A 27,521-nucleotide genomic window follows, 5' to 3' on the forward strand; every position below is an offset into this window, starting at 1 on the left:
ACTTAGGTAAACGGTCTTCTTCAGGTTGAGTCTTAAAAAATATTGCAGTCGCTGGTGCAAAGACATAACTCCATTTATTGTTAAATTGAATGATTAAAGAGGAAACTTAAATTCGGTTTTCGATATTATTATCAGCGAATCCGAGTCCTAACTAGTGAAGAGAAATGCAGCATGGCTTTTCCACTATGAATATGAAACAAAAAGTGAACCGGCGAGAGTGGTCCTCTCAAAACTTTCTCGCGTACTTTCTAATACCCCGCACCCCTGGCAAAAATTACGTACCTTGAGTAGGCAGAAAAACGCTCGGCATGGCAATGGCGTACAATACTTACGAAATAATAGCCGTTAGCATAAATTTAGCATTTTCACTGAATCTATTGTATAGTCTCTGGCAAGATTATTAGTGATTAATCCCTGGCATATGGGCAATAACATCCGAAAATCGAATTTGTGTTTTAGACGCATTTTCCCCAGGCCATTAAAACCAAAATTTGACACAAAACTACCATTGTAGTCACAAAATCACATAAGAGATTTGATAAATTTAAATCGCTGCGCTTCTGAGTCATCGTGTTTACATGCTTCTGAAAGCACAGACCGAGAGACAGTCAAACCCTCGCTGTATTTGGTTCCAAATTTGACACAAGTCTACACTTTAGATACTGAATCTGAATGCCAAATTTTATCCATCTAGCTCTGTTTTTTTGTTATCATGTTAGCTTATATTTGAACAGCGGGGCAGATAAACATTCTCAGAATGTATTTTGCTCATAATTTGACAGAAATCTAAAAATTTGGTATAAAGACAACATGCCAAATTTCATCCGTCTAGCTTAAAGCATTTTTGCATTATCTTTGTTACAGACCGACGGGCAAACACAATACATAAAATGTGTTTTTCAAACTCAGGCAGATTTAAAATATGGAAATTCGTCAAAATCTCCAGGTCGATTTTTTTTTTTTTTTTTTTTTTTTTACGTTTACAATACTTTTTCTACACTTCGTATACAAAAATGTAAAAAGGAAGCTCGAGGCGTTTTAAGAGTTTAAAAAGTTATCCCTTTTTCAGGAATAATATTGATGACCTGCTTGGGTAGCAGTTTAAGACAGTTACTGCTATTGCATACCAAGAGACGTGGGAATCCCTTGCAGTTAAGAAATTAATGCTTTTTTATAATCGAATGAAATGAAATTTCATAACCAAAGTGAAGTTTTTAAGCACACACACACATGCATATATAAGAAAATGAATAGTCGAGCACAGTAATTTTAAAAGATTACTGTAGTGTAGTCATTTCTAAATTTATTTAACGAAATATCACAGAACACTTTAAGACTGATGGGGAAAACTTAGTATTTGGTCTTTACACCACATTTGTAGATTTTTATTAAATTTGAACGAAATCCACTCCCAGGAAGTCTGCCCGAATATAAGGTAACACGATAACAAGCAAATGAAAAGATCTAGATGGATAAAATTTGGTACAACAATTTAGTATCTAAATTGTAGATATGTGTCAAATTTGGAACCAAATCTGTCGAGGGGTTGACCGTCTATCAGTCTGTATGTTCAAAGCATGTAAATGCAATAACTCAAAAACGCAGTGACTTAAATAGATGAAATTTGGTATGCGATTTTGTGACTACAATTGTAGTTCTGTGTCAAATTTTGTTTAATTTTTCGTAAAAAAAACCCCACCTAGAAAACCAAAGTACACATTTGGTTTTCGAGTACTTGTGTATTAACTGCTTCTCAGCGATTAATCGTCAAAGATCGCACACTAATACTTCCACAATTATTGTTCGCAAATGGTGAGTAGTTAATAATACAGAAGTAAAATTTATAAGGGTGTATGAGAAAGTTTCGAGGAGACTACTCCCGATGGTTAGGTCACACAATTAACAGAGAGTCACAATCAAAGTCACTAACCGAAAAATTTTATCCGGTTAATAACAGTGGAAACTCCATTTTGGAATTAATGCCCAAAGAAAGCTTTTTTAAAAAACTTATGAAAACATTAGTAAACGCACATGAGAGAAATATACGAGGAGCAGTAAAATTGAATTTTAGCAATAAAAAGCATTGCCACAAATTGCGTTTAAAATCAATTTAAACCATTTTATTGAAATGAAAGACAAAATCGAAAGGAAATAAAGTTAGATCTTGAAAAACTTATTTTTCGAATCTGGGTTCTGAATTCTTTTATTGTTTGTGGAGTTACCACACAGAGTTTAACCCTTTTGAAACTGATCAGATACATTTGAACCAGTGTGCTGTAAAGTTGTCTGAAATATAAAAAAACCAATGGCTTAAACTGTGTCACAGATTTCTCAACCACTAGATAAATAATTGCAATAATAAATAAATACAAATAAATAGGCGTGCATAAATTTGAAATTTTCGGAGAAGAAGATAGCCAGTGTTTTGCTGAATGAAGTGAGCATAACCATATTTCTTACCCCCTTAATATCGACATTAAAAAAGGAAGAATTAGAAACCTTCAGTAATGTTAAACAAAATACCCTTCCAGAAAAATGCGCTAACCCAGGTAGTTCGTTGCCTTCGAAAGAAAATGAAGTTTCGCAGTAACTATAATAACTTCACACTGTTAACTCGCATAAATATGGCCTATATGATAGCAATTTATTAACACAAAAACTCTGTTAATGATACAGGTCTTTTCAGATTGGCTTGAAAAAAAAAATTCTGTTTCTCATTAAAGAGGCAAAACTTAATAACACATCCGTAAAACTAGGAACGTCCCAGCGAGTATCTAATGTCTCATTAGGTCAGCTCATATGGATGATGTGAATAATTACATCATTCATGGGGATGATGAAAATGTCCAAGTAAATTACATTCAATGAATAGCCTTGAAATCATCATTAATAAAAGCTGAATTTTTTTTAACTTCCACATTCTATTTTACCTCCACCGCAGGATATGATATGCTTCTACTGTTTTTAAGTATACAATCTGACTAAAAAATAATGCGTTTGATTGTGAATTAAAAAATGATGGTAAAAGATCAAGATTTACAATATAATTACCTTTATACATTTAGTTATTTTAGTGTACTTGAACAATTAAGCTTCTATGAAGATAAAAACCTTTACAAAAAATAAAATAATTTATACCTTATTTATAAATATAAATAATGTCATGGAATTTCAATCATTTAGACAGCCTTAAAATATATTTTTACGCTACAGTGTTTTTAAAAATGCCTAGTAAATTAGAACTAATGGGAAGAAAATATTCCTAAGAGAATTATTCTTCTTGCTATGGTACTGCAATATTTTCTGCAAAATATTCAAATTATAATAAAATTTGACTAATTCGAATTTTTCTTTGGTCCATTGAATTTTTTTTTCCAAGACAATATTAAAATATCATCCATAATTTGAATTTATATTAATTAATTCGAAATTCAAAACCAAATACTGTATGCTTTTATTTCTAAAATGTAGAAACTAAATACATCAGTAGCTTGTGTCCACCGTGTCTACTTTGTTTTACGTGGTTAGCAATTTTTAGAGTACAAGTTCGCTTCGATTTAAGGTCAATTCTCTAAAGGTCACTTTCACTTATCTATTAAAATATTTTTTTAATTATTAAGTTTATATATAATTATTATCATTTTATTTATTGAAATTATTTACTGTTTATTTATTGTTCATTAAACTGCTAAATGATTAAAAGAAAACCTTTAGTGCCATTTTCAACTGTATTCCTTTTTAGATATTTTATTTTTCTTAATTCGAATTCTTAGATAAATCGAATTTTTATTGTACAATATTATAAACTTGATAAATATAACTATGCATGGCATTTGAGAGCTCACTAATTACTTGCAAATATAAATTCTAATATATGAAGAGAAAAATGTCTGAGATCTTTTCCATTATTTCTCAGATATTAATACAAAATGGCGCGTTCTGAGCTTAATAATATAAAAGAGAAAAACCGAGTATGGATTTTGGGTGGCATCTTTTCAATCGACTGCGTTCAAAATTTGATGAATATCTATAATTCTGAAGATAAAATCATATGCTAAATTTCATCCATTTAGCTTCTTGCAGAATCGTATTCTTGAGCTAACACAGATAATGTAGAAGGTAAAATAAAACATAACCTTTACAGCAATCCATTTTGTTATTATATTACAATGCTGTTACAGAAATCTTCCGGTGAATGCACAGTGAATGAAGTCCAGCAAGCTGGATAATGGAATGTTGATTTATGCCATGAAAATTCCACAAAATACGAAGCACGCACTAGTAATAAAACAGTCATGGCGTGCGCCGAGAACAGCATTTGCAAAAAAACAATAACATAAGCAGACAGTAGATCACTAATTAAATAATTGTAACAGCGCTCAGCGTCTAGCTGATTCCATTTCGCACTACAAACTCCAGAGACAGTTTAACTCATTTAAGTGCCTCAGATGTTTATTGCTTTCATACAGCGCTTGGAATTGTGCGGAAGAATCTCTGAATCTCGGTCTCTAATAGAAATAGGCCATAACTTCGAAACCATTTTTGGAGATCAGGTTTTTGCAACCAGCGAAAATCCAGAAATGCATATTTTCCATCAGAATTTCTACAAAATAATTTTCCATATATTTACAAATATCGTCTCTTACTTGCGTTTAACGTTAACTGTTTCAAGTTCTTTAATTATGTTTCCTACCATACAAAGTCGTTTTCATAACGTTGCATATAAAAAAGTGCTTACATGGAACGTAAGCGAAAATAGCATTATTTTCAATGGATGAGAGAGAGTCAAAAGAAGATTATTTTATTTCACAATCAAAAATTGATGAAATTCGAAAAGTTTGCATCAAATTTGAAGACAAGTGAAGATTCTAAAAAGTTGACATGTCAGGAATTTTCTTCTATATTATTTTAAAATGTTTGAAAAACCATACAAAACATTATTATTGAATCTCATCTCTTAATCAGACAAATATCAGACAAATTGGAATTTAGGGATTTCTGCGATTGTATCAGAGCAATGCCGATTTGCTGATTTTAAATCGTACAACTATTGTTATTAATCAAGATTTACTTTCGTACACATTGTGAAAAATCGTACTTTAATCGTACACATTGTGAAAAATATACATAATAAATAAATATACATAAGTCTAAGTCAGATGTACTCCTCATTTTAAATATTAATGTGGTTTTAATTTTTCAGTCAGCATTTAGTTATATCCAAGTCCACATACTAATAAATTCAGTAACATAAACCGTTATATGTATAACAGCCGGAAAAAACTACCCTTATTGTTTTTCTTTGGACAAAAAAAAAACATCCTTTAAAATTTAATAAGACGTTTTATTTTCGTAATTGCTTGTTCATTTTACCTTTTTCTGTAACTATTTGAAAATTTTGAAATAACGAGTTTAATGCATGTAAAAAAAATGATGCATATCTTCGACAGTTCAGAATTTTTAAAAATTTTTTTTTAGTTGAAATTTATAATGAAAATAAAAATAAAAACTTTTCGAAACACGCCTTTAGAGCACTATAAAATAGGAAATATTTTTTTTTTAACAAAAATAAGTCGAAAACCAAATTATAAAAACGTGAGGTGCCGATAGAAATATTCTGTAAAAAAATTGGAATTTTAATCACATTTACACTTTTAACTTCTAAAAGGTCTTCAGTAATTTCCTTTTTTTTTTTTTTTTTTTGTAGCATTAATTGCGGCGTAAGTGCCTCATATAATAGCTTTCAGCGGTTCATGCTTTTGTGGCTTAATTTTAAATTCTAAATCTTTATTTATTACAAAAAGAAAGGAGGGGGTGGTTTTTTATCTTTGATCTTTCTTTTTGACAAAAAAATTATTTCACCACCATAGCTATATTAATAAAAGCGCATTCCTTAACTATATTTTTCCCTTTTGATCTTTAATATATCCTACTATTCGTTATTATATATGTTATGAAATATTTCAATCCCTTTTCTTTATCAAATTTGAAAAGAAATGGCACCTTTCATTCGGAATAAAAATTTAATCATTTCATCGATAATTAAATCCTGAAAATATTAAAATATGTTATTTTCATCAGGAACACGCATGTTCAAAATTCGGAATATATAAGGCATCAGAAAGCGAGTGAAAAATCAATTACAAAATATTATCCTTCTAAACATGAAACAAGTCAAATTAAATAAAAGAAAGCGACAAAGATATCTTATTTCATACAAAACACATCAACGGAAACATATACATTATTTTTACTTGTACTTAATATTATAATTTACATGCTCATACAATAAGGTGACGTTATAAAAAAACGATTGCAATTCAATTAGACTCAAGCGTTATAAAAATGTCAGAGGTAACATAGTAGCAATAATCACCTAAAAATAATAATATTAACAACAATTTAAATAATATAAGACCCCCAAAAATGTCCGGCAAGCACAATATTTAAAAACTCTCATTCTCTCTATTAAGACAAATAATCTAAAATCCTTGTAAATTCTACATATATCTCTCTCAAAATTATCTTTCAGAAAAAGTGTTAGAGAGCTTGAAAGCGAGCATTCATTTGAAACAGTGATGTGAACGGTGGAAGAGCTTCACAGAATCATTCTCCCCTCGCTCCCAGTTTAAATATAGATGCTTTCGCAAGTCATATATTTTTATATATTTTTTTTCTCTCTCTTAAATGGTGGATCTCAGTTTCAACTTTCTTGAGAGATAACTTTGCTTCGGCCGTCAAGAAGCAAGATTTAAAAACGACATGCATTAAAAAAAAAAAGTAGTTTTGACTCCGGAAGTATGGCACTGGCATGGGAGAGAAAAGAATAAGTGCTTTTAACCCGCAAATCACGAGGAAACAGAAAAACAGTCCTCCGAAAGGCGGGAAGTTTTCACTTAAATATCAACAGTTATAGTAAACAAATCGTTCTGCAGAAAAGGGGTAAATGAGTGAGAGGCTAAATATTTATGAAAGTTATGTCTTCGCCAGTTTTAAAATGAAAACAAAAATCAAGAGAAAAATTAGTATTATTTCAATAATACGGATTTGAGAAGGAAACGAAAATTATATTTGTTTATTTATAAAACTAATCTATATAAACAAATCGCTCTGTGGAAAAATAGTAGATAAGTGAGAGGCTAAATATTTATGAAAGTTATGTCTGCACCAGTTTAAAAATGAAAACATATAAAAATCACGAGAAAAATGAGTATTATTTCAGTAACATGGAATTTTTTATTTATAAAACTAATCTATTTGCAGAAAGTCAACTGTAAAAAGAAAATAAGAAAACTTTGTATTGAAAAGGTAGCTGCCTAATGCCAGGTTTATTTTTGTCCTTTCCTGAAAAAATATTTCGAATAATATCTTAAAATTTTTAAGAGGCGTTTAGATTAAAACGTAATAAATCGTGAACTAAATTTCAAAGCTTAAATAATTTTTTTTTAAATATTTGAAGAATAAAACGCTTACAACTTTTTAGACTTTGTCAAGAATTTCATTTTCCAATTAAATTTGACCTTTTCTCAGACCATCCCGACTAAATATAAATCACAAGAATGGTATATCCTTTAGCATATATAACCATTCAATCATTGCTTAGGGGATGAACCAAAAATTTTGCAATATCTCAAAATGCTGGAAAATTATGAAAATTTTAATATGAAATCGAAGCTTTTCTAGGAATTTTGGTCTTTCTTTACATCTCAAAAGCTGCATAGCTTTATGGCGAATGTTAATATACAAATATTTTGATACATTTCTTGGAGAATTTCATAAATAACATATATATATGCCAAATTTGTGGTAGATATTTTAAAAAGAATTTTAATTACCATCTTTGAAAAAAAATTTATTAAATAAAATCTCATTTTGAGAAAAATAAAGTTTATATTCCTCGTTTAAAAAGAGGATTTATTTTTTCAATACAATAATTTAACTGGTAATTCCTCCGCTTTCTCAGTACTTTTACAGTTCATAAAAGTAACGTCTAAATCATACTGATATCTTCGTAATAATGATTTTTTACGGTATTTAAAAGAAGATAATGGGCATAGCTCATATAGCAATCAGTAGATGTCAGATAAAAATCTTTAATTACCAATTAAATTTATTAAGTTATTTTAATTAGTTTTAAAAGTTTTTTTTCCTCATTCCTAAAGTTATTCTAAGCCAAAACTTATCTAATGACGCAAAAATAAAATTCACGATAGAAGGGCTGCAGCATGATTTCCATTCCACTGCTTTTCAGAGTCTATCGTGGTGGGTTTATGCTTAGATCTTTTTAATAAACTATGGCACAATAGTACAAAAATGAAAAGACAGGGATTTTGCAGGAGTATGTGGAAAAATTTGTATCCATTTTTTCATGGAAGGTAGCGGTATTTTTCGAAGTATGACTTATAACTTTGTGTTGATGAAGTTTTACTCGTTTAAAAGACATTGGGATAAAGAAATGGAATTTCTTCTGTAAATATTGGATACACCCCTCTCTCTTGATATACGTTGAGTTGATTTTAAAATGTTATTTTCACTCTTCTTATCCTTAATTTTCTATTTTAGAATTTTGCGACAAGCATAAATCCCTTACTAAAACTTTCTTTCCATTGACGGGACCGTACATTTGTTTTCGATATTAAATACACCTATTTTTGAGGCAATCATTTAGATAAAGCCATGTTGCATCAAGAGTACATTATATTTCCTTTTATCTACTATGAAATGATTTTCATTCAGGAGTCTGCGTTTAAGCCACATGCTTCGACAAAAGCTGGTGAACATTATATTCTTTAGGATTTTTTTTTTTTTTTTTTAAGTTGAAAATCTTTATTTCATTATTTTATTCATTGTAACTACAGATGTATTTAAAGATTTCGTAAATAATTTCTGTGCCGACGTAAGAAATTTGAAAACAAAAAAAGTCTCAATCATTATACGTGGTATAAAGGACTATAAACTTTCAAGTAAGTAATTTTGAAAAACCTTGGCAAAAAAAAAAAAAAAAAAAAATTAAAATTGTGTCTTTATTAACTGCATTTTCGATCATTCGAGGTGATTACGGTCAAATAATCTAGGTTACTTTTTTTCCTTTGTTTCGGATGATAATTTTTTTCCTTTATTTTAATTAATCAATGACAAAACTATACTTAAATATTTAAAACTTTTTTTCAGCACTCGTGTAACGTATAGATAGAATTTTAAATAATCCGAATTTCAAGATTATACCTAAATTATAATTTTAATTCAATACTAAACATACCCTGACCGGTCAAAATGAGAAGCCACAAATTTCTGGTTAGATTTGCATATAGTATTATCACTTATCTCACAATTACTTTCATAACCTTTTTATATTAAACAAACAATTCTGATTATTAACCTTAAACACTCTATTAAAGCCGTTACGGGGACATTGGGTCGCATGCATACTTTAGGCTTACAACACCAGTAATACAATTTTTTTTACTAAAACAATGTCATCAAGGCTTAAAAACAGATACCATTTTTTTTCCTACACAATATAGAACAAAACTTTTACGAGATCACGACTATTAATTATGGTTGCTAATCAAAATAATTGCGTCGTCTTTTAAGAAATTTGACCGGTGAATGCGACCCGAAAAGCATAAGCATCTAATTAATTTTTGGATGACAAAAGAACGTTAAAGGTTAATTTCCTTTTTTCTTTTGTTTATTTTAATAAAGACGCGTGGACACCATTTACTAGAACAAGGTATTATGAGCGGGAGAATTTTTTTTTTTTTTTTTTTTTTTTTTTACTTAATAAGGTTATCAGATCAGAAAATAAAATATAAATGTGCATTCTATATACTACGTCAATCTGTAAAAACAATAACGTAAATTCGAACCACTAATTCGAAACATCGAGCTTAAAATTTTAGCCTAGTATTGTACTCGTCAATATTGGCAAAATCAGGCGAACGATTTTTGCGAAAATAATTTTATAGAAAAAGAACAAAATAAATTTTTGTTGAATTATTACTTTCAAGGTGAGTTTGTTGAATGTTTCCTTATTAAAAGCATTATTTTTTACATTCTATCATGAAATATATATATATATAAACTCAAAATAGGTCCTATCCATCGACTACTTTCACCAGCTACAGCCCGAAGAGGTACTTATTAAGCTGCTAATCCCCAACTTAATTTAAAGCCTAAATTTCAATAAATTTCTCTTAAATTATGTTAAAAATATCAAGACCAAGTTAAGAATTAAAACGAATTTTTTATGGTCATTTTGAACAGTTAATGAATAGATACAAATGAAATAGCGGAACTTGAAAAATAAAGAATGATAATTTGGCAAAATATTACTATTGTAATAAAACTTATTATATACAAGTATCATATTTTGTAAGCAGAAATTCTGGAAAAAAATATTAGAAATTCGTCATTTAATCATCATTTACTGAGCGAACCAGTTTCAATGCAATTAAGAATTTAAAAAAACTTCAAAGCATAAGTTACTCAAAGTCTGAAATAATAAGCATGATGAAATAAGTGAAATAAATCAAAATGCACAAAACAGTTAGATTTCTTAAAATGTATACCTGTGTACTTCATTTTTTATTATGGTACAATGATTAAATAGACATGCTAAATAAAAATGCTGTGTTTCTTATAATGGATACAAATCAAAATGCACAAAAATAATATGTTTCTCTCAATGGATACAAATCGAAATGCACAAAAAAAATGTGTTTCTTACAATGGATACAAATCAAAATACACAAAAATGTAATGTTTCTTAAAATGGAAGACTGTTTTACATTCTGTGAATCAGGGCGGTTTTTAAAGATACCTCTATTATATAGAAAGTAGGAAGAAACCGAAAAGGATTCAATGCATACTTCAGGATGTTATTAATTGTAATCCTAAATTTAATAAAAATTTCAAAACTTGTGTAACTGAATTCTAAGTGAAATGGAAGAACTTTAAACTCTTTTTCTGACTTTCTACCTTCTTGGAAAACAAATTAAACTTTAAGAAAATAAAATTTTTATTCCAATCAACATAAACTAGCTTTTCCTGTAATAATTTGGCCATTAAATTCTTCGAAATTGTTAAAGATTTTCAGTTGTTTCTTATTTCTACCTTCTTGTTTTGGTGTCGGAATTTTGTTATTACTGGCAAAGCTCTGCTAATCTTTGTTAAACTCAAATAACCAAAAGCTCGGTGAATTTGTAAGTTGCTTTAAAAGACTTTTCTGTGACCAGATAACAGCATAGCTCTAAGCAGAAATTTCAAAATGCAAATTTAACAGCAAATTTAAGCAATAACACAATACATCTTTCAAAACTTCAAAACAGGAACGTTAAATTTAAATCAAAGCAAACAACCTGAAAAATTTTCTGAACATGCAATCAATTCGCAAGGAATTAGACCACATGTCAAATTTAACTAATTTGATTAATTAATTTCTAACCACACGTTTTCATATCCCTTTCCTCCAATGAGAAGAACAATATAGTCCAAAATTAAACAAGCACGATGCATAATTTTTTTTTTAAACCTTGGCTGGACTTTTCTTTTTATGTTTAATTTTCGTATTCAGCTACATCGCGTAGAAAAGAAAATCAATTTTGCATTTTGATTTGTTTTAAACTTTGATGAATATCTACAAACGAGATTGCTCTTCCTTTACAAACAGTTACAAAATAAATAAATAAAGAGCGAAAGCCAGATTAAGGAAAATAAAATCGCAAAATGAGTGACGGAACATAATTATACATTCCAACAGGGCCATCTTAACAAATTTGAGACGCTTTGCTATGTAATTTGGCGTCCCATTAGAAGCATAGTTAGGAATGTGAGCGCCAATGGTCCGATGAAAATATCTACCTAATATAATAATTGAGGAGCAAAGAAGAAAAAAATGTCACCTTTTCTTTACCTAAACTTACTATTTCGTAAATTGGTGTCTTTTCAAAATAATCAGCAATTTTATACTTATATCATTTAGAAGGTATAATAATGTACATTAAAAGATAACCACACTCGTAACACCCTCTTTATGAACAATACTATTATATTTAAAATAACACTTTCCAAATTGTACTGCAATATATATCTTTAATATAACGATATATAGTTTGATTACAAAATTCAATCTCTCTTTCGACTACTCCTCTCATCTTTCTTTCTTTCTTTCTTTCTTTATAGCATGATATTAGGTATCAATCAGCATGTACTCACCTAATTTATAATCGATAATATACATATTTTCTATTATAACCATAATTAGCCCCCGTATAAATATTTTTTGAACTAATATACATGGTTATGTAACATAACAAAGTCGATGGTTTTTATTTACAAGCCCTAGTCTTGTTTTATTTTTAATACATTTAAAATCAAATATTTTTTGGTTAAAAATAAAATTAGCTTAAAATTTTAGAAACTCTTGGATTAATGGTTCCCTTGGGTTCGGCCTATTCAGCCCATTGGATAAGAAGGCCTTGCATTAACCCTAAGCAAGTTGCTAAAAATAAATCAATTAAGCTAATTAAACCTATTGTGTTCCAAATATAACTCTGGTGCCGCCTTAATGACACTTCGAAGTCGGATAATTTAATCGAATGATATGCTGAGTTTCATTGGATTATATATATATATATATATATATATATATCATTTCAGTTTTTTTTAATATCAGTGTATTTCTATACTTACTCCTAAATAGTTCTCTAATTACAAATTTATATTGTAATTCCATTTTGTTTGTTTTTTTAAATTAAAAACAATACAGTATTATTTTAGGCGCGCTTGAAACAATAGCGCCCCTCTGCTGCTGCAACTAAACAACAGCAATTGACCTGTGTCCATTCGATAAAACGACCTTAGTTTCAGATTCTGTAACAATAGCAATAATACAAGATGAATATTTTTGATGCAAGGCAGAAATTTCGGTGCTTCAGTAATACAACATTCACTTACCAGACTTTGCAAACAAGGGGAAGGAGGGACAGGCTATCTCACATACCAGGGTATCAGATTCCTCTTTCCACTTCATTCCCCCCCCCCCCCTTTTTTTTTTTTTCTTTTTTCTTTTTTAGGGTGAAGGAGAGAGCGGTTTATCGCCATAGGGGATTGAATTACCCAACATTTGCCCTCATTCTCTTCTTCTGGGTGCCATCTTCCGTCTTATTCAGAGATGTTCAAATCTGGCGTTTATTCTTTTACTTATTCAGAAAACGAAATGCTAAACTTTATGAACCAATTATCAAAAGCTAATGTGACCTTATAAATCGACCTCGTTTTTCTTTTTTAAACAGTTTGGGGCCTCTACATGCCCCCGGACGAAAATAGTGCCTTAGAAATTCGTTAAATGTAATATGTTAAATAAATGACAAATTGCACCCGTGATGTAAAAATTTACTTATTTAACATTTTATTATTTTGTTATTATTATTATTACACCACAGTGTTGCCTATATGTGCACAGTGTCTTAAAAGATCGCTTACAAATTTTATAGAATAGAACAGATATGCAGAAACATAATAGAAGGTGGCCATAAGAATGGGTTCTTTGTCAAAAAATTAAATGGAAGAAAAGAATATACTAGATAAAGTGTACAATATAAATTTAATGGAATACAAATTCATAACATAGTTTCATAAATAATAAACTTTGCAAGCCTTACTCGATATAATAGATACAATGGCAAATAGGAAGCAGAATTAAACCTTTGAAATACCTAAAGCAAGTGTGCAATGAGCTAGACGTCCTAAACAATCTCGCATATTGTAACTTTGTATTCCATTTTGTCTTACGCTATCGTAACTTTGTGTTGTACACTTTATCTAATATATATATTTCTTTCACTGACAAAGAACCCCATTAGCGGTCGTCTTTTCCGCTTATAACTTCATATCATATGGTAAAAATTATTTGTTTTTGTATGCTTGATCTGTTCTTAAGGTTTGTACACGACAGGCGCGATTTAGATATTTTGTGGCCTTGGACAATTCACAATATGAGCTTATTAAAGCTAGTCAATTTAAGTTCACATTTCAGAACACTCTAGTAATGATATATTTGCAGTTAAAATATTTGTAATTGATTAAACCAGTGAAAATGTATTTTTGATTATTCATTCATTAAGACAACAGATTGCCCGACATCTACGTTTGTACGCAATATTATTGAAGCAAACATTCGGTTTTTATTTATATTTTAAAAACTACGTGAACAGAATGAAACATAAAGGAACTAGCTCAATTATATATTATGTTAGGTGGAAATCCGACCGGTGGGTATATGGTAAAAAGGACCAACAGGCTTAATAACGAATAAAGATACTTTATTCTGCACGAAAATACAAAACACAGCCAAAGCGTACACGAGAACAACATTTGCAGTAAATAGCAGCATACAAACAGCAAACAACTATTAACTCTTTGAGATCAAGTGAGTTAAAAACTGCCCCACCTTCTGCTTAGTTTTTCACGCATGGTAATTCTATAAAGACCCGTCCCAGCAAAGCCATTAGGGAGATTTATACACGGTAAGATATATTTTAACCTACCTGGAAAAGTTGAAGTTACTCATAGTCATACAGTTAAATATTCTATTTAAAGTTTTTCATTTAGTATTCATCATTACGTCTATAATTATGCGAATTATTTTTCATTCATTTAGATTAGATCCACAGTTACAAGTTCTAATCAATACCTCCACCCACCCACAAAGAACGATTCACAAGAAATTGCGAAAATGTCATCCGATTCCAGACGAACATAAAAGCATGAATTATTTATTCGATCATCATGAAATTCAGCAATCAAAATAATAGGGGGTAATCCATTATAGTTTGTATAAACATGATTTTCTATAGCATATTGAATACAAAAAGCTGAGATTTTAACAAAAACGGTCAGTTCCCCCAAACATTTATTTGCTCATATTGAACTTATATTTTTTTAGCTTCCATGAAAAGTTTTTCATTTAACGAAGAAAACCCATTCTATGGCCTGAAACAACGTAGAATAATCAGCATGCCCATATTTAATATGAAAAAGCAAAACAACGCAATTCAAACAATCAGTCTTTGGTTTTTTTAAATTGGTTGCTTTAATATCGTTAGAGGCAAATTTTTTAAAAATAAAAAAATTATTACATTTGTTTGTTTGATTACATTTCTTTCTTTTATACAGGCGAATATTCAGTGGGGCAGAAAAATTGGGACTTATGTCTTTAAAATTTTATCAAACAGATTTTTTTTAAAAAATAATTAGAATAATTCTAACTAAAAGAAAAATCTTAAAGGAAAAGTATACATACACATATATTACGATTATTCATGATTTCTAATTCCAAAACTTTGTTAAAATCAGCGGGAGTATTCTACTCGAAACTTTGTCGTATTCTCTCTATTAAATATATTTAAATATCATTAAACGTATGTCATTATCGAACAACAGTATAAAAAAAAACCTATTAGCAAGCCATTTTTGTATTTTTTACGCCTTTTTTTTTCAGACTGATTTAAACTAAAATTCGACATAGATCCAAAATTGAAGTCACAAGATCACATACCAAATTTCATATTTTAAAGTCGCTGTGTTTTTGAATGATCGCATTTACATGCTTATGAAAGCATAACCTACAGATGAAAACTCTTTGACAGATGTGTTTCAAAATTTTATAAACATTTACAACTTCGCATGCTAAAAGAGTGAACCAAATTTCATTTACTTAATGTTATTGTATTTCTGAATTATCGCATTTGTATGCATGCAAAAGAACAGACCAACAGATGATCAACCCTATCGGACGAATTTTGTTACAAATGTGATGCATATCTATACTTTAGAAGTTAAATCTCTGTTCCATACATCCAACATCTATACTTTAGAAGTTAAATCTCTGTCCCATACATCCAACTCTCTTCGTTTTGTAGCTATCTTGTTAAATCATATTCAGACAACCAGTTTTCCTATGAATGGATTTCATTCATAGCTGAATAGATATCTAAATATTTGACGTATATATCAAATTTCACCCATTTAATTTAAAGCGTTTTTGAGTTATCGAGATCACAGACAGACATAATATCAAAAATGTGTTTTTCGAACGCAAGGAGGATTTGATTTATCTCCTCGTTTCGAAACGTGGAGATAAATCAAAATCTCGAATTCAAACTTATTGACAAATACAATATTTTCTCTTTGCAAACTTCATATACAAAAAAGTAAAAATTCAATTATACATTTAAAAGAATGATGTTTAAACACAAAAAAATAACGGAATAATGGCCTTTTTTTCGTAAATAAAAGAAACTAAGTCAACGAACTCGCAAGTACAGAAAACTAATTTATTGAGTCATCATTATTTGTGTGAATATCATCATTATTGTAAATAAAATTTCTCAAAAGTTTTCTTCATATTGAATTTTATTCTTTTACGATCATTTTATGGATTTTCACTGTTGCTGTGCCACTCGATTCATCGGATAATCACGAGTTTATTATTTATATGTCACAATATCCTTAAAGAGATTAAATAAAACAAATCAGAAAAATTCAAGGCAAACAAATTATTATTTGAAGCAACCAATAAATTTAAAAAAAAAAAAACGGTTAACACAACAAACTTTAGAAAATTTCTTAAAATGAACATATATTCACAGAAACAAAAAGATATTTCCTTTAAAGTATCTTACGCGTTCCGCACAAAAAAAAAGTATTCTGTATTTTAAATGACCTAAATCAGTAGATCTCAACAGGTGGTCATCGCAGCCTCTCAAGTGCATGCTGGGTATTTCAGAGGTATGCAAAAAAATAGTGGGTAATAAAGGTAAAAGTGAAAAGAAAAAAAAAATGCAAGCCTTAGTTATGGAGTCATAAATGTCAAGATTGAATCTAATTATTCACTAATAATGGACTAAAAGAAGACCTTTCTTTCAACACTTTCATAAAAAATAAGTATGGTAACAAGTAAAAATGCAAATCCAGCTTTGAGGCACTTTTGAGGAACTTCTAAAATACATGAATAAATATAATTGCGGAAAACTTGACTAATTCGAATTTGTAAATAATTCACAATTTTTCTCTGCTCCCTTAAATTTCCTATTAATATTGATAGTCATTCGTTGATAATTCAAAGTCGGAACTAAAATTGTTTGTACATCACCTTTTTTCTTTTTATAATAGACCATATCTAGTGTCCTCAGATAGTCAGTGTTTTCAATCAAAAATGAGAGCTTTCTCATTTCTTAAACACTTCGAAAAAATAAGTTGTGAGTAATTCGTTAGTGTAATGGAAAGTACAAATACTGCATTGCTTATTTTGAAGTTTTATTGTATAATTTCTGCTATTTCTTTATTTAAATAATTTACAAGGATTATTTTTAATCGATCAAAAAGTAAATTATAAATATTACTTTACTGATTATAAAACTATACATTGTTTAATTATTTAAACTATTACATATTAAAAATAAATATTTATTGCCATTAAGAACATAAAAATTGACACTTTTTTTTTTCGCTGTACACATTTTTTTTCAAACCAACTTTTTTAATTCGAACTTTAGGAAACCCCGAAATTTTATTAATGGTCCCTTCAGTTTCGAACCGGGCTAATGTCACAGCACCAACAATAAATTAAATATTAGATGGTTATCAATATTTAGTATAAAAGTATACCTATTTTTTTTCTGATAAAATCGTTAAAATTCAACGTCTATTATTATTAAGAAATTATTCAGCAATAACAAAGTAAAATAAAAGACAACCTTAGATAAAATATTAATTTAATAATAGTCTTCGCAATATAAATAGACAGAACACATAGAAACCGCAGGAAAAGCTAATTAAAGAAACCACAATTTACTTGTACGATTGAGAAAATATATTACTGGAGCGGGAAATATAATAAATCTTAAAAGATATTCTTTGATAGCTGATTAAGTACAATAAAATAAAAAATATAATTCAAATGCTTCTCTTTTATTAATTTAATTAAAAAGAAATACTTGAAACAAATTCAATCCTCTTCATCTTAGTATTTTCCCCTCTTAATTTTCATTCCTTAACAGAAATTAAGAAAAACGTACCGTTTGCGGAAAAGCGCGATTTTTACTTTCTTCAAGATAATATCAGCTGCTATTATATTAAAAATTCGCATATATATGAATGGATGCTTTAAGAATCTACAATCTTGTCAGTAAAATATGTATTTAATCACATAAAAAAATCCACATGAACCTTAATTCCAGATGAGTTACTAACTGAATAGCAACAAATAATCAGTAAAAAAAAAATGTCTCATAATACTCACACAAAGCGGGGGGGGGGGGTAAGAATTTTCTCTCAACAAATCTAACTTACCATAAAGAAAACATTTCTTGCCGAGAAAAAGCGAGTCTCTGCAATTACTCAATGTAATATACTTTACTGAATCTACACATTTTTATCATTAACTTATAAACCTAAGATAGAGAGCAATAACTTCATCAGAATTCATCGGGTTCATCATTAAAAAAAATCTCTTTTCAACAAATTTAAGTTATTATGAAGAAAAAAATTTACTCACCGAGAAAAAATGAGTCTCTGTAATTACTCATCATAAAACCCTTTTACTCATTCGCCTTAGAATCTTACCATCAACTAATAAGACCACAAATGTGAAAAATATCTTGTACCATCAAGATGATTAAAGAAGCAAATTATATGACCGCATTTTGACAAATAGCCCTAATTGGATTTAAAAACAGTGAAAAATCGCCGGCAAAAAAACTGTCATACACTGCTCTGTTAGCACAGCATCGATGAACTGTCAATGCTATTATGCATCTTGGGCTGAAGCATGCGAGCTGCTTGAAAACAAACCTGTTTCTGGATCCCGCCAGGGTCCCTACCTTTCTTGCGAGCATGAGGGAAAGTTAAGGGCAACTTATGGCAGGCAAGGGAAGAGAGCAGGAAAAAACAGATCTATTTTGGAAACGAAATGACAGTCGTTGAGGGCTTCAGAGTGAAGGAATAACATTCACAGGATCTATGGCTTCGAAAGAGTTACAAAGAAGGGGAAAAAGGGGAGGAACCGGAAAAATTGTGCGGTTTACAGAGCAGCAGAAGCGTAATGACACTAATCTATCATATTTTTGAATACTCTTACAGATACACTTGGCAATTTCAAATCTGTCGTAACCGCAATAAAAATTCAATTTATCAGTCAATTCGAATACAAAATATAAAAAGAATAGCAAGATAAAACGACAGTTTTAAAACTAAAAATGGCAGTAAAGATTCATTTTTTGGCACCACTTTTAATAAATAAGGTATAACTAATAAATATAAATAATTTGAAAAACTAAATTACAATAATAGTCAAAAAATCAACAGTTTCTAAAAATTTAATGAATAAATAAGCAAGTACGCAGTATACAGCATTTTGAAAACAACAGTTGTGCAATAAGCAGCACAATTCAAATTTAATATGTTCATTTTTAAATTTTTTTTGAAGTACTTTTGTATAGTATTTTTTCACTGAATACACTGTACAGCAGTAAAGTCCTCGAGAGGTCTTAAAAAATTATTCACTTACGGTCACTGAAGGCACAGAATTATTTAACGAACAAAAACAATTCAGAATTGATAGTTTTTTAGTTTTAATTTCGAATTAACCGAGACAGTCCAGATAATGAGAAATATTTTTAACATTGTGTAAATAAGAAATTCAAGGACACAAAGATAAAAATTCAAATTTCCGATGAATTTGAATAAAATTCGTTTGTATAAAGCAAAATCGACTGTATTTTCACTAAGCGCTCCAAAGACTTTAAGAGTTCTATTCAGTTAGGAATTCCCGAATAACACAGTACTTTTATAACATTATTTTCTAATACTGCGAAAATCCCCGAATAGCAGGTAACAAAGAAATTTTTAAAAAAACATTCCGAAAATAAAAAAACTTTTTTTTAAGCCAATATTAAGTGAAACAAATGAACGTATATTTTTACTTTCTCGTTTCGAAGCATACAAAGAAAAAGTATTGTAATCGTCAAAAATTCGAACTCGAGATTTTGATAAATCTCCACGTTTCAGACTTCAATGAATCCGAAAAACACATTTTAGTAATTACGTCTGTCTGACTGTGAACACAAAAACTCTAAAACGCTTGATTTAGACTAATGCAATCTGATATATACATTTTACACCATATTTACAGACTTCTGTCAAATTTTGATCAAAATCCATTCAGGAGCAATCTCTCAAGCTGTTCAAGTACAAGTAATCTACATTTTCACTTGCCAGTGTGGTTAAGATTTTGACTTTCAATATTTCATTCTATGGCTCAATAAATCGACTGATTCAATTGATGTTAAAACATTTCAAGCTTTTTTCTCTTTGTGCATTATCTTCAAATAAGATCCTAACCCTCAAAATTATCCAAACATTTAGTGTTATACATTAATTTAAAAAAAAATGAAAGATATGAAGTGTTTACGATTCCAGAAAACATAAATTTCCCTGACACTCAAAGAAAATCGCGTATTAAAAATTTTATCAAGCATATAGATTTATGTTAAACATCTTAAATTAAACCTACAAATGTACACTGTCAGTTGGAGATGAGCCCAGGTTTGTATCCATCTGTTGAAACATCAGCATCAGTAGATGTATGAGCCACTTGGACGAAATTCTATGCCAAAAGGGTGGTAAGTTTCATCCCTCCCCCCTCACCAATGAGTAACTGTGTTAAAGAGGGCATTATTTTTCTCAATTTATTTGTTTATTTTTTAAGAGAAATTGAAAAAAAAAAAATCTTTTCACGCTTTTATTGAACGGGATTTCTGTCACAATTGTAAAGAAGGAATTCAGTTGATTCAATGCCGCAACGAAATCGAGTGCTTTAAGCATAATTTCTTATTTTCTCGTATAAGTATTGCGATCGATAAAAAAATTCGATCACGAGATTCTGTTGAATTTTCATGTTGTAGATCTTTTGAAGCCACTAAAAACCGTTTTTAGAACTACGCAATCAGTCGCTCTATGAACACAATAACTAAAAATCCTAACAAGCTAGACCGATGAAATTTAGTATGTAGTTTTAAGGCTAAAATTGTAGCTTTCTATCAAACTGTGGACAAAATATGCTCAACCATAAAACAAGAATTCTGGCTCCCTGGTAATGGCGTAGTGACCGGTGTTTTGTTTGCAAGGGGAATATAGATGCCCTGATCTTTAAGTGACGTCAAGGAGACAACGTGTTAATGCGTTAATATTATTTCTTTAATGAAAAATATAAGATAAAAAAGAAAAAAATTATACCATGCACCGGACGAATTTTAAAGTTGGAAAGTCATTGATGACGACTAGGAGCAAAAAATTCCTATTGGGCACTGGGCGCTACTTACTCTAGCTACGCCACTGCTCCTCGACTGATCATGATAACTTAAAAAATGTAAAGATCTAGATGGATATTATCTGACATATAATTTCAGCATTAGACTAATAGATTTGAGATCAAATTCTGGCCCAAATCCTAAAGACTGACTCTATGTTTATATTCATGGTTAATTCTAAAATCTTACTGACACAAGCTACACAGCCAATTAAAAGAATTTTTATTCTGGATGATATTAATATTATCTTTGTTCTCGAATAAACTCATACTTGTACCTAATGCCATAGATTTAATTCCTTGGAATATAATTTTTTTTTTAAGCTTATCAATAATAAACAGTTTGACTATAAATGTGACAATGAACCGATATGCAATCTGTCGAAAAAGTAATCGAACGTTACTTTTTACTCAAGAGTTAATTATCGCAATATTTACTCCAAATGGCAGGCGATCTAAAAATTGGTTTTTAAAAGTCTATGTCGTGCTTTTTATTTATGCATATAATAATCATCATATTAAAAATTCGCATTAAGTCAGTTTTTTAAATGATAATACCCAATTTCGAATAAATATTCAAATCCCCCAAATTAAATTAAATCGAACATAAGTATAACTTTATCAGTAAAAAAAAGAAGTTGATGAATAATGACTACTTAAATCTAAGTCTTATAATGTTAAATAAAAAATTTACGTTTTTGTCAAAAAAATTGTTTTTAAATATAATTAATCCATTACAATAATTATCGGCATACATTTATTAAATATATCTAGATATTAACAATCGATTATAATAAGTCTTGCTTTCTATTAAACTGCTACAGAAACCAATATTGTGCATTTTTTCAAGGGATATTTTACCATTTTCACCATTAAATTTCTATTTATAAAATTATTCAACAGGACATAAGAAGTTTGATTTTAATCGAAAAAATAATAATTGAAACATCGCTGTCATCTCTTTCGTTCAGTAATTTTGAAGTTATTCAAAGAAATTCAAATACCGACATTTACAATCTCTACGGGAAACGTCAAAACTTACATTATCTGAGAGCAAAATATTTCTAAAATAAAATATAAAGCACAGCTTCAAATATTACTTAAGATAAATAGTTAATTATTAATATGTTATTTCAGTTTTCAAATTATTTCTAATGCGAAAAGTAAAGAAATGACAATCGGTTCAACAAGCAATCGAATGAAATTATTTTTATGCAAAATATATACCAAAAAATTGGAAATTGATTAGAATTGCAGAAACAATGAAACTGCTGAAAGAATTACAGTAATGAATTAATCATAAAATTATTACGAAACTAGAAGAAATTTTCGATAAAATAACGAGTAAGTAATTTCGCGGATTCTTTTCCAAATGCTAATATAATAACTGTACTTTGTTAAAATCTTTCCATCCATGCTTTTGCCAATTTAGATTTTCATGCAAAAATCAAAATAATAAAATGTAATAAAAATCAACCACAGAGAAAACCCCACCTAATAATGTAGTTAGCATTTCAATAGAATCGGAACTATAAAAAGAATCAGAAACTTAAGATTTTAAGTGATTTGCAAAATCTGAAACATGGAAATTTATTTCATTTATTAAAAATGTGAAAACGAGATATAACTGGATATAGCCGTTATTTTTAAAAGTAAAATTTAGTAAGGCAGTGAAAAAAAATACAAAACCTTTCTTTAACAAAGTCTAAATATTATTTAACTATAGAATGAAATATTTTTTTTAAACTGTATATTTCCTTAGAACTATAAAACTTGCAAAAGATAATCAAAAATATTGCTATTTTAAAGTTTAAACGATACTTGGTTTTAAGATGAATAAATTTAAACAGCTTTAACCTTCTAAACTAAATGCAAACAGGAAAATTAAATCACATTGAACATTATTTAAAAAAACTCAAGGCTTTATGACCTTCTAAAGTTGTAGAGCTTCTATGTAGTTGCCAGTTACTTACTTTGCCTATTTGATAATCTGGCTCTGACTATATACTAGCTTTATAAGAAATTGGTAAAGGGACTATATCTTGAAAACAGATGAAAATAAATTACATCATGCTGACTTTTAAATAAAGCATGAAAGATGAGAAGAAAGACCTCATTACCTGTAAGAATTATACAATTAGAACCCTAATAAATTATAAAGGGAAGATTTTTATACTTTTATTGTTATAGAATAATGTAAAATCAGATTCTATATGCACAAGTCTGAAATGTAATGGCAAAAATCCACCAAAGTGTTATATCTAGTCCTGATCACAGAGAATATCATAAATATTTAATGAAACTATTGAAATATTTCATTCGATGTTCATAAAAATGTTCAGAAAGAATAAGCAAAAATTGATCAATAAATATTCAAATCTATATAAGCTCAAACAGTGGTATCAAGACTAAAGTCCTATTTTGAAGCCATGTGAAGACTATTTTTGGATGGGCCTCATAATAAGAATTGTGGACAGATGACAAGAACAGCAATTAAGCTAGCATACTTCTCTTCCAATTTCCACACCACATCAGAAAGAGACCATCTTCACATGCTATCTCATCAGATTCCAATTTCCACAGCTTAAAACACATCAAAACACTTTCTACATTTTGCATCAATTACTTTAAGATTTGAAATTAAAACTTTAAATTACTTCTAATATTGTAAAAGTTTCTACATGAAACAGTGCAACTGAAAATTCAAGAAAAACAAAAATAAATAAGACAACTAACAAGCTAAATTATCTTCATTTTGCATTCTTCAAATTTTCATCTAGGAAGGAGCTTTCAGAAAAAGAATGCGTTCAAATATTTTTGAAAATAGTTTAAATAATAAAAGTCAGTTGATAAAATTTAGAAAATGGACCATCAAATTTTTAACATAAATAAATATCTTCAGTTTTTATTCAAATATTATTGCCCTAAAACCATGATGAATTTTGAATTATTGCAGCTTTAAAAAAAAAAGAGCAAATCCACAAAAATAAAACCTTCAAAAGGACCCTAAGTGAATTAATAGCAACCAGAAAACCATTCCTTAATGAGTGCAATTCAATAAATTCATGTTCCAGCTACATTTATCTTTATTTGATGCATTAAGGAGTTGATTTGATTGATATATCCATCATAAAATTGTAAGAAATAAAGTTATATTAATACCTCAATACTCACAAAAAAATAAGAGTCTGTGATAGTTAAAGAATATTAAGTGCACTAATTGGATATCACATTATTATTTCATAATTAATGTAAAATAATAGCTATTAAGAATATTAACAGCAATGAAACATAATTTTAGTTACAGCTAAGCAAATACTATTTCACAAGTGCAATTAATATTATTTAAGTTACATTTATTGCTAGATGGTACTTAATTTTCCTTCTCATTTTTTACATACTTTTTTTCTAAGAACCAAAAAAATATCTAAAATAATGGAAATATACCAAAAAATTTAATAAAAAAATTATTGCTTAAGAATTAATCATTCAATAAGGAAAATGCCACCCATTTTGCAAACTGAATGTTTCTTTTAATAATAAGGTATATAATAAAAATATTTAATATAGTATAAATAATATGTAATGTAATTTCTAAAAAAATAAAAAAATTCAACTCCAATAAATAAAAATTAATTATCTTAAATATAATATTTCCACATCTTATATCAATATTATACATTTATTTTAATATTAAAGTATTATTAATTAATAATCAAGCGAAGATTTCAATATTCGTTAAAAAATATTATTAAAAACAAAATATTTGAAACCACAAAATGTACGAAAAATATGAATTATGCGATAGATGAATAACTTTGTTTTTCAAAACAAACTGAATGCAAATAAAAACTCACCAATTTTTTTAAACGATCCGAAACAAGCAGTGCTCCAGCCAGGCATGTTTATGATGTGAAAGCGCAAATTAAATACAGAAAAGTAAATAAATTTAATCTACACTAAAGAAGCATTCATTCCGTACAAACTTTATAAAAGTACTAATATAACGCTCGTCACACATTCAGCCGTCACTTTCTGAGCGGTATAATATCAATAATAAATTCATGACCTCAAAGTAACTTAAACTTAGTGCCGTTTTGAATTTCAAGGAAAACAAACACTATGCGTCTGCAGAGAGAAGATTCACAATGTTTGGGAACTCGGAAAAGGACTTCTTCAATCAACCACTTCTGCGCGTGCTCAGTTTTACTAGGCAAGAGTAACCGATATTACAAGCCGTTTCGAATTTGCAATCTGATTTCGCATAAAATGTTGTTAAATAATTGTGCCTATTGCAAATAATTCATGATATCATTTGAAAAGATTTATATTCATCATGAGTCAATAATTTAAATACTATCAAATTCTGTTTATAGTGACATAGCATTTTTTTCCCTCAGAAACTACAAAAATTCATCTGATTGAAAGACTTCTTTGCTGTTTAATTTTTGCTTGCAAAATTAAGATGAATTATCATTTATAAAACAACTGCTCAAAACTAAAACCTATAATTAAATATAAAATTAATCTTGTTAAGCTCTAAATTAATGCTGGGGCATGGAATAGGCTACAATGAAATTTGCATCAAGCTTTGACCTAAGCAGTTCTCCTGTTTAAAAAGAGAATGTTCATGAGGAAAATTTTAGAATTTCATTTTAAAAAAATTAATACTGTCCTTCTTTTTGATTTTTAAGACATATTAATTCAATGGGAAAGAATGAGCTGATGAGATAGTATGGCACAATTATTTATTCAAAAGAAATTTAAAAGCTGAGAAAATACTAGATAATTTACTACAGAAATTGCAATTTGAACAAATAAAACCATGCACAGGCATTACATAATTTAAATTTCATTTTGCCGCTTATTTCAGCATCTAAATCTCATTCAACATTTCGTCCCAAATAGATAGTATGATGCGTTTTCCACCATGCAGAGAGAGTGGTTGATTTTCTTCTCATTTTTTTTTTTTTTCAACTTTTATGATTACCGATAGATGGCGTAATAGACGTGAATTGAGTTAGTTTCTCCCAAATAGTTTTAAAGTTTATATTTGCCGATAGATGGCGGTAATAAGCTGGATAAAGCTAGATTTAACTTCCCGGGTAGTTTGTTCTTCATACGTAAGTTATTACTTAGCTTTCGAGTTTTAGCAATTTGGATATGTTAGGAAATTCATTAAAATCTATTCAGTGAAAAGTGGATAAATAAAAATCAATTTGATTCAGTGGCCATTTAGCTATTTTGGACGGTCCTAATTTTATTTATTTATTTTTTAATATGCATATCATTAAAAAAATGACTAAAGAAATAAAATTCTTGAAAAATTGACTGCAATTAATTTGCATACTTACAAATAAAAGAATTCAATCATCATGACAGATTATATAGAAATAATAAACTTTAAACAAATATAACATTAAAAATTATTATTTTATAGGACCTATCAAAAGGAATTTAACATAACAAATCGAATGAATAATTATTATTCAAATACATTATAAATAATAAATAATTATATTTAATGATATTTTAATTTACTTGATGGCCATTATTCAATGTATAGATTCAATGTACAGATATTGTTGTGCTAATATTTTTTTTAATTCATACGATTTGTGCATCTTTATAAATTAATTTATTGGCATTAATATTTTTTAGTCAATCTACTCATTGTCCTTTCTCAACTTAGTGGCCCTAGACAGCTGCATAGTTGAAAATCTGTCCCTGGAACTAATGTTTTGTTTTTCTAGCTAACCACATACATTTAATCCTAGTATAACGAAAAACAACCATTTGCATAATCATTAACGTATCGCTGTGTTTTTGTTCAACGAGAAAAGGTTATTAATTAAAATGCGAGTTAAAGATTTAAACGTTTTGCGAGTTAAAGATGAAATCGTGCTTTGAAACCATGACACTTTGATTTCGAAAATCAAATGGTCTCCAGGCTATTGGGGCCTTTATAATTCTCGAATCGTAAATTATGGGATGACAGCTTATTTGTTGTTTAAGAAAACTTTAGATTTTTTTTTTATTTGTACAGTCAAACCTAGCTTTTACTAGCATCTTACATAGGTATCAACGACATTGACGACCTGGTGGAAGAAGATAGCCAGAACTACACAAAAATTTACGGAGCTGCATTCTT

At 28.9% G+C, this 27,521-nt stretch overlaps 1 protein-coding gene across 5 annotated transcripts in view; it reads right to left on the reverse strand.

Moving 5' to 3' along the window:
* LOC129960610 (glutamate receptor-interacting protein 2-like) overlaps positions 1-27,521 on the reverse strand; it is a 223,371-nt gene that overhangs the window by 33,424 nt on the left and 162,426 nt on the right. The window contains exon 1 of one of the 5 annotated variants that reach the window (XM_056074137.1): positions 25,228-25,483. The exons of 3 other annotated variants lie outside the window; for them this stretch is intronic. In XM_056074137.1, the coding sequence (XP_055930112.1) occupies positions 25,228-25,273 (46 nt within the window). In that variant the 5' untranslated portion in view covers positions 25,274-25,483. Of the gene's footprint in view, positions 1-18,559; positions 18,800-25,227; positions 25,484-27,521 lie in introns of those variants that run through there. One more of the 5 variants, XM_056074138.1, reaches the window with a different exon arrangement.

This window comes from Argiope bruennichi, chromosome X2 (assembly GCF_947563725.1).
Source record: "Argiope bruennichi chromosome X2, qqArgBrue1.1, whole genome shotgun sequence".
In the NCBI taxonomy this organism is placed as follows: domain Eukaryota; kingdom Metazoa; phylum Arthropoda; class Arachnida; order Araneae; family Araneidae; genus Argiope; species Argiope bruennichi.